This window comes from Sciurus carolinensis, chromosome 2 (genome assembly GCF_902686445.1).
Source record: "Sciurus carolinensis chromosome 2, mSciCar1.2, whole genome shotgun sequence".
Classification (NCBI taxonomy): Eukaryota; Metazoa; Chordata; class Mammalia; order Rodentia; family Sciuridae; genus Sciurus; species Sciurus carolinensis.
Genome location: NC_062214.1, coordinates 121,899,703 through 121,909,701, shown reverse-complemented (window position 1 = coordinate 121,909,701; position 9,999 = coordinate 121,899,703). Strand labels below are relative to the sequence as shown.

Here is a 9,999-nt window from a genome sequence, read left to right as displayed (position 1 = left end):
AATATCATTTTCAATATCTATGATTTAAGAGGTATTTTACTATATCGCTAATATGGTTTGATCTCCTTTCAAACCAATTTACCAAATGAGAGGGATGAAAGGAGTAGTGAGGTTAAATTTTCATACAGGAAAAATCTGGGAAAGTAGATGCTTAGAAATGGCTCTTTTGCTTCAATTAAATCATAAGTTCTCTTAATTTTTCTCTTAGATGCAGGTTTCTACTATCTGTCAAGACAATGGATGTGGTCAATACATCTATTGTGTCTGAATTTGTTTTGCTGGGGCTCTCTAGTTCCTGGGAACTACAGGTGCTTTTCTTTATGGCATTTTCATTGCTGTACATGGCGACACTGGTGGGTAACAGCCTCCTAGTCCTCACGGTCATCGCTGACTCTCACCTGCACTTGCCCATGTATTTCCTGCTTACCAACCTTTCCATCATTGATATGTCGCTTGCTTCCTTTGCCACCCTCAAGATGATTATAGACTACCTAAGCGGCCCAAAACCATCTCTTTTGATGGCTGTATCACCCAAATATTCTTCCTACACCTTTTCACTCGTACTGAGATCATTTTGTTAATGGCTATGTCGTTTGACAGGTATATTGCAATTTGTAAGCCCCTGCGCTATGCTTCAATTATTAGTCCCCAGGTGTGTGTTACCCTCATGGTAGCTTCCTGGGTCGTGGGAATCATGCATTCCATGAGTCAGGTCATTCTTGCCCTTACATTATCATTCTGTGGTCCCAATAAGGTGGACAGCTTTTTCTGTGACCTCCCTGTCATTTTCCAGCTGGCTTGTGTGGACACTTACATTTTGGGTCTTTTTATGATCTCAACAAGTGGCATAATTGCTTTGTCCTGCTTTGTTGTTTTATTTACTTCCTATGTTATTGTCCTGGTTACTATCAAGCGACATTCTTCCAGAGGGTCATCTAAGGCTCTTTCTACCTGTACAGCTCACTTCATTGTTGTCTTCTTGTTCTTTGGGCCATGCATCTGCATCTACATGTGGCCACAAAACAGCTTTCTGATAGAGAAGGTCCTGTCTGTGTTTTATACCATCTTTACTCCCATTCTGAACCCAGTGATTTATTCTTTGAGGAATCAAGAAGTAAAGACAGCCATGAAGACACTGAAGAACAGATTTCTGAATTCCAACAAGGCAACTCCTTCTCATCATTTTTAATTTAATGTCCTAGGTAATAAGTGTCCCCTTTTTTGTGTGTGACACGCAGCACTGATAAAAATGCTGTGCTAGGTTCTTGTTTCTGCATTTCTTGTCACATTCAAAATTTCCAAGGATGTGTGAGATCAGAGCAATTTTAAAACCATAATCCTGGCATGTTCAAAATACATTTTTTAATTCAGAAAAGCAAGTTAATGGAAATAATTACCTCCAGAATTAAAAGGACTATAAAATTATTAGGAGACTTGTTCAGTCAGGACATTCAACATGAATAATCTATTCATTGGAAAAGAGTAACAAATATAAGAAGGGGAAGTAGAGATTAAAGGCAAAGTAGGAGATAATGACAATTATATATATTAGCAACTGAGTTACTCAGAGTTGCCCCTGAAGAATGACAAATTAGCAAGATTTATATAATCCTTAGGAATTCCTAATTGCTGGAAATTAGTTTCTGTCTGAAAAGCAATAATTTTATGTATGTATCTATAGATGTTTATAGATTTATCTATAGATATATATAACAGTGACTCAGGGGTATATTTATATATAGATATGTAGATATTTACATATAGATACAGAGTATATATGTATTTATAGATAGTTATATAGTAAGAGTGACTCGGGATCTATCTATCACATTGAAATTAATTGTGATCTCTTTTTATTAAAGAAAACTTTGGATGCCTTTCATTACAAATGCTGATGAGATAAAAAGAAAGATGATGCAAGTGTAGTCTCCACTAACCACACTTAGCTAATAAACAAAGTGGTATTGCCACCTTACTTCCTTCTGATCATGCAAATCAGAAAACATTATGAAATGAATTGCAAAGGTGTATACTTTGTTTCGTAAGGCACTGTGGAAAGAATGCACTGGAAGTTAAAATTAGAATGAGATTTAAAAATATAGTTTATGATAATAATTCAATTTATGAGGAATATATGTTTTAATTTTAAAGTATTATATTGTTTCACATTGTGGCCAAAGAACATTTTTCTTTTAATATTTGGATAAAAATAATTTATACTTAGTAACACACTGCCAATGTAGTAAGCATGGTTTTGTATAAAACAGGTTTTTTACTGTTTTAAATATTAGTTTTCAGGTACACAAAGTATCACTATCACCTGCAAGTATCAATTGCAAGTATTGAAATGCATGGGAAATAATGTGATTCTATTCTGTGCTTTGTTGTGCAAATCATCTTATTCAAGCAATGTCAAATCCACCATTGTTTAGAATTTATTGAACAAAATTTATTAAAAACAGTATCAAATATATTATTCAACTTGTGTTCATGAAAGCAAAGACATGTGGCCACCATAGTATTTGATAAATGTCTAGTTGTTGTTCTTTTCCTGTAAAGATTGAGTAAATGGAAAGAACCAAGAATAAATGGTTCTTATTATATTAATTATAGTAAGTACTGCTTTGAGAGATAAATTAAGAAAATTCTTAACTTTTTATTTTAAGCCAAATTGTAAGACAAATGTGTTATACCTTCATTAATATGTATTTTTCATTAATGTATTAAACAAATAAGGAAAACAATTTAGTTTAAAAGTGCATGTTATTGTGCTTAAGACAGGCAATTTTGAAGTAATTGAACAAAAATGTCTACAGTACTGAGCATAAAATGTTTTTATATCAGCAAAATAATAGCATCACTCCATTTGAAATGGGGATATGAATGGATCAGTTTAGGCTGTGTGTAAACTTAATTTTGGTTGTAGTTTTATGTACAAATATGCTCAGATTCAAGGACCTTATTTATATAGAACACTTTAGCTGGTGTTTTAGTAATACCATTAATAATTCTTTCTTATGACATATTTATTTGTACAGGGAATATTTTTTAAAACCTGCTTTCTGCAATATAAAACTGCAGAATCTTTTGAAAGGGATGCTCTCAAGATTTGGTGCTTATTTGGAGAATTCTAAAACTCAAGAACATTTGCCAAAACCCTGAAAGGTGTAAATGATCAGCAAACAACTCTAGAAGGCAAGTCGATAATGAGGTTGAGTAGCTGGATTGAGAGTAAGACTTTAGATGAGAATGAAAAGAACTGCAGACAGTGTATGGATGACTTGCATGTATAAAGGGAATTACCTACCAACTTCCCTGGTGGAGCAGCACGAGGAGTCAGCATCAAAGATATTGCTGTATATTATGTAAATGTACAGAATCTTAAGTAGGACCTAAGGTGGGCTATTTTACCACCAGTCTCCTCAACAAGCTATTGACACTCCTTTAACAAGGGCAAGCACAGTGACATGGCTGTGGACTCCTTAAGCAATGGTAAGAATGGTGCCATTTACTAGTGCAAAGGCAGAAATGATGCTTTGCAAAGCATGCTAGATGAACAGAAACCATGCAACATAAACACACCAGGATGAGGATAGCTGTAAATGCACAGTCCAATAACACAATCAAGGATGTGTGGTGAGATACTTCTATCTCATAAGGATGCAAAAGAATATAAAGGGAGACCAATAAGTAGAGTAAGGGAATTAAGGTAGGGAGGAGGGAAGGGAAAGGGGAAGCACTGGAAATAAAATTGACCAAATTATGATATGTGCAGATGTGAATATGTCTCAATGGATCCCACTACTGTGCATAATAATTATATATCAAAACTTTTAAAAAGAATATTATGTTGATAAACAACTTCATATTCCTTTATATATTTGGGGAGCCATGAAACTTAGTAACTCCGAACTTACAAGTTCTTTAAAAAATTAAAAAGTCAATTGTAAAAGTCTTATAAAATAGAATTGAATAATGGGATGCAGGTGGAAAAAAATCTATTAAAAGTGAGGTATAGATGATAGCCAATAACATGAATTGTAATAGTGAGGGAATTGAATATATGTAGTGACAATAAAACTGTAAATTATGTTCATTTCTAAAAATGTTTGAGGATAATTTTAGAAAACTTTATTGTTCAATAATGTGGTCATGTGAAGATTAAATTTTATACTTGTTTTTTGGTATAGCTTTTCCCCAAGACCCTGAAATGGGTCTAACAAAATTTTATTAATAATTTTGATTTTCATTCTTTGAGGAGGTCTCATCAGATTGTATAAGATTTATGCTCTCCAGAATCTGCAATCACCCTGAGTGGAGGTATAAATATGTTAGACTTTGATATCTTTTTACCAGTATTTTTACCAACTGTATTGTTACTGGTATAAGCTTAGGCAAGATATTTCTCTTAGTTTCAATTTCTATATCTGTACAAGGCAATTATAATGGTACCAACATTGTAGAGTTGTTTTGGAAATAAACGTGGTAAATCATATAAATCATATAGTTGAGTTTTCATTATATCATTCTGGGATTAATGTTAGTTACATTTGTTTAAATAACTTTTGATATTTTCTTGAGCTAATAATTGACTTTAATTGAAAAGGAAATTTTTACCTTAGAAGTTTAGAAATATTCATCAATGTGTACATAAAATTAATGTGCATATGGTTTAAGGTGGAAAATTAAAGTGAATTGGGGGAAATTTCATTGATTCTTATATTCATTCAATGTTTTGAAAATATTTATCTCTGTTCACAACTTTTGTGACCCAAGGGAAACTTTAAAAAGGTATCTAATCATTATGTTACTGTTGCTTTATAATGAACAATTATTGAATTGATACATTGGTTTATATTGGATTTTCATTACAAATTTTTGCAGAATAAGAATGATACTTAGGGGATGGGGTTGTGGCTGAGTGGTACAGTGTTTGTCTAGCATGTGTGAGGCACTGGGTTCAATCCTCAGCACCACATAAAAATAAATAAATAAAATAAAATAACGGTATTGTGTCCATCTACAACTAAAAATATTTTTAAATGATATTTAAGACACTCATGTTGTTAAGGGGAAGAGACAGATGGATAGATTAGATAGATAAAGTCCTGAGTGATATGAACTTTCTTACGTTAATATTTTTCTGCATCGGTGAAGACTTAGCATAATGTGATCTCTGAACTATATTGCCAAAAGAAAGTTCTTGGAAAGATATTATTATTTGAGTATGTTCAGACTCATTATAGTAGTGTTTTCAAAGTGATTTAGAAAAAAAGTAACCTTTTTTTTCAAATGAACTTTTATAAAAAATGAAGTTTACAAGAGAGTTAGAATAACTTCATTCCCTGTTTTTTCTCTAATGCTGTTTTGCATGATAATTTTTATTTTTTTATTTTTTATTTTTTTATTATTATTGTATACAAATGGGATACATGTTGTTTCTCTACTTGTACATGGAGTCAAGGCATACCATTTGTGTAATCATACATTTACATAGGGCAAAGATGTTTGATTCATTATTTTTTCCCTTCCCCCACACCCCTCCCACCCCTCTTTTCCCTCTATAAAGTCCTTCTTTCCTTCATTCTTACCACACTCCTTATCCCTAACCCTAAACCTAATGGTAACGCCTCCCACCCCCCATTATATATCCTCATCCGCTTATCAGCGAGATCATTCGTCCTTTAGTTTTTTGAGATTGACTTATCTCACTTAGCATGATATTCTCCAATTTCATCCATTTGCCTGCAAATGCCATAATTTTATCATTCTTCATGGTGGAGTAATAATCCATTGTATATATATGCCACAGTTTCTTTATCCATTCATCAACTGAAGGGTAACTAGGCTGGTTCCACAATCTGGCTATGGTGAATTGAGCAGCAATGAACATTGATGTGGCTGTATCTCTGTAGTATGCTGATTTTAAGTCCTTTGGGTATAGACCAAGAAGTGGGATAGCTGGGTCAAATGGTGGTTCCATTCCAAGCTTTCTGAGGAATCTCCATACTGCTTTCCAGAGTGGCTGCACTAATTTGCAACCCCACCAGCAATGTATGAGTGTTCCTTTTCACCACATCCTCGCCAACACCTATTGTTGCCTGTGTTCTTGATAATCACCATTCTAATTGGGGTGAGATATAATCTTAGGGTAGTTTTGATTTGCATTTCCCTTATTACTAGGGATGTTGAACATTTTTTCATATATCTGTTGATTTCTTGTACATCTTCTTCTGTGAAGTGTCTGTTCATTTTCTTAGCCCATTTGTTGATTGGATTATTTGTATTCTTGGTATAGAGTTTTTTGAGTTCTTTATAGATTCTGGAAATTAGCACTCTATCTGAAGTATGGTTGGCAAAGATATTCTCCCACTCTGTAGGCTCTCTCTTCACATTGCTGATAGTTTCCTTTGCTGAGAGAAAGTTTTTTAGTTTGAATCTATCCCAGTTGTTGAGCATGATAATTTTTAGATATATAAATCCAGAATGAAAAATATGAAGAAAAAATTAGTCATGATAATTTTTAGATATATAAATCCAGACTGAAAAATAGGAAGAAAAAATTAGTCACAGAAAACTCAAATGTGAACTTCTTGTGTTACTCTCAAACAATGATGAAATCTACTAAGCAATTTAAAAGTCTTTCAGTTTTCACACTTCTATTATGATTAATTTTGTAAAGATCACAGTCAATTTTGTTGTTAATTTGTTTTTTAATGCTCTAAATTATACTTGAGAAGTAAATATACACAAGTTGTGCTGAAGTTAGTAGGACCAAAACCCAAATAAGATTGGAAATGTGACTTGGAGCATGAGTTAGTAATGTATTCCTTCTGTATTGTGGCACATATGATCCAACTAACTTTTTATTTTTTTTCATTTTGCTTTCTTTGTAAAACAAACCAAAATCCAAATAAATCTCAACACCTAACATACACTAGAATATTGTGTTTGCCTTTATATTTTCCTCATATTGCCATAGGGCGATAATGTGTACCATTTACATTTATAACTACCTTTAAAAATTTACATAATTTTTAGGCTTAGCACTTCTAGGTTTTCTCTGCATTGCACTTTTTATGACTGCTAATTGAGAGTCTGTTGTTAATTTACCTATCTTTGTTCTTTACCTTGTCATTTTACTAGGTCTCTGAAGCCATCAACAAAAGCTAGATTACCCTCTTTTTCTCCACCCATCAAAGAAAATTCAAAGGAGAGAAAACACTTTAGAGACTGAGACTCAAAAAGTACTTCAATTATTCATTTATTTTTTCATAATTATATATCTAAATCTAATTTTTTTATTCTTCTCAGTATAATTATATTGGTTGGCCTTTAGTGAAAAAAAACATGAAGCAGATTTAATGTAGTGTAATAAAAGCTTAGAAGATCACTGGAGGAGTTAGGAGAACAGGGAATTGGGGCTACTACTGGAGCTATGCAGAACTCCTGAGTAGGCCCCAGTAAGGTAATCTCAAGGTCCAAACGCCTAAGTGCCACTGCCACTACATCACCACCTTCAAGACTCCGGGAGCTGGCCAGCCATTGCTGTGGCTGCTCTGCCCCCCACTTTGAACCATCTTCTGTTTCAGCAGCAATCACACAGTAGATGCCCTCTGCTTCACTGCTCGCTGCTTTCTGAATTCATGCTGGTGCCTATAATCGGTGGAACCTGATTTGCATAGGGAACATTGGCTGACAAAAGTAGTTTGGCACATCTCAAGATTTTTATGCAATAGAAAACTTGCTAAAGGACAGTGGATGGGAAATTGAATCAATCAATAGCCATCGCAATGTATATTTTTTTTTATTATAAGATTTTTATTGTTGAACAAAACCAAGGTAAAGAAAAACCACACAGAAATGTTTAGCTTCATGAAATGTAAGGCAAACATCTTTATACTTACATGTCAGGTCATAAGGCAGGACTTTTCCATCCATCCCTTGCATTTGTCCCTCTCAATCACAACTTTGTGTCTCCTTCCAAAACTAATCACTACTCTGACTTATTAATAGCTTCTTTGCATTTTCTTAGTTTTACAAATGCGTATATACTCAAGTCTACATTGTGAGATACTCTAATTTAATTTCAAACACTTTTTCTTTTTATTTTAATCTACAAATTTTCAATTACAATCTCTTCCATTTCTGTAGATTTATTTTTATTTATTTTTATTTTTTATTATTGTAAACAAATGGGATACATGTTGTTTCTCTATTTGTACATGGAGTCAAGGCATACCATTTGTGTAATCATAAATTTACATAGGGCAATGTTGTTTGATTTATTCTGTTATTTTTCCCCTTCCCCCTACCCCTCCCACCACTCTTTTCCCTCTATACAGTCCTTCCTTCCTCCATTCTTACCACCCTCCTTAACCCTAACCCTAAACCTAACACTAATCCTAACACTAACCCCTTCTACCCCGCATTATATGTCCTCATCCGCTTATCAGCGAGATCATTCGTCCTTTAGTGTTTTGATATTGGCTTATCTCACTTAGCATGATATCCTCCAATTTCATCCATTTGCCTGCAAATGCCATAATTTTATCATTCTTCATGGCAGAGTAATATTCCATTGCATATATATGCCACAGTTTCTTTATCCATTCATCAACTGAAGGGTATCTAGGTTGGTTCCAGATCTGGCTATGGTGAATTGAGCAGCAATGAACTTTGATGTGACTGTATCTCTGTAGTATGCTGATTTTAAGTCCTTTTGGTATAGGCCAAGGAGTGGAAAAGATGGGTCAAATGGTGGTTCCATTCCATGCTTTCTGAGGAATCTCCATACTGCTTTCCAGAGTGGCTGCACTAATTTGCAACCCCACCAGCAATGTATGAGTGTTCCTTTTTCACCACATCCTCGCCAACACCTATTGTTGCCTGTGTTCTTGATAATTGCCATTCTAATTGGGGAGAGATGAAATCTTAGGGTAGTTTTGATTTGCATTTCCTTATTACTAGGGATGTTGAACATTTTTTCATATATCTGTTGATTGCTTGTACATCTTCTTCTGTGAAGTGTCTGCTCATTTCCATAGCCCACTTGTTGATTGGATTATTTGTATTCTTGGTATAGAGTTTTTTGAGTTCTTTATAGATTCTGGAAATTAGTGCTCTATCTGAAGTATGAGTGGCAAAGATATTCTCCCACTCTGTAGGCTCTCTCTTCACATTGCTGATAGTTTCCTTTGCTAAGAGAAAGCGATTTAGTTTGAATCTATCCCAGTTGTTGAATCTTGCTTTTATTTCTTGTGCTATGGGAGTCCTGTTAAGGAAGTCTGATCCTAAGCCAACAAGTTGAAGATTTGGAACTACTTTTCCTTCTATAAGATATAGGGTCTCTGGTCTGATTCCGAGGTCCTTGATCCATTTTGAGTTGAGTGTTCTGTAGGGGGAGAGATAGGAGTTTAATTTCATTCTGTTGTATATGGTTTTCCAGTTTTCCCAGCACCATTTGTTGAAGAGGCTATCTTTTCTCCATTGCATATTTTTGGCCCCTTTGTCTAGTATAAGAAAATTGTATTTATTTGGGTTTGTGTCCGTGTCCTCTATTCTGTACCATTGATCTACCTTTCTATTTTGACCAATACCATGCCATTTTTGTTACTATTGCTTTGTAATAGAGTTGAAGATCTGGTATTGTGATACTTCCTGCTTTGCTCTTTCTACTGAGGATTACTTTAGCTATTCTGGGTTTTTTATTCTTCCAGATGAATTTCCTAATTGCTTGCTCTATTTCTGTAAGGTACATTATTGAGATTTTAATTGGAATTGCATTGAATCTGTATAGCACTTTAGGTAGTATGGCCATTTTGACAATATTAATTCTGCCTATCCAAGCACATGGGAGATCTTTCCATCTTCTAAGGTTTTCTTTAATTTCTTTCTTTAGTGTTCTGTAGTTCTCATTGTACAGGTCTTTCACCTCTTTTGTGAGATTGATTCCCAAGTATTTAATTTTTTTCAAGGCTATTGTGAATGGGGTAGTTT

General features: G+C 34.1%; 1 protein-coding gene across 1 annotated transcript; it reads left to right on the top strand.

The window, feature by feature from the left end:
* The first annotated feature begins 236 nt into the window (after window positions 1-236).
* On the top strand, window positions 237-1,189 carry LOC124978042 (olfactory receptor 4K2-like). The gene is given in 2 exon segments (XM_047542058.1): window positions 237-498; window positions 501-1,189. Coding segments are annotated over 2 exon segments (951 nt in total).
* Window positions 1,190-9,999: the final 8,810 nt, after the last annotated feature.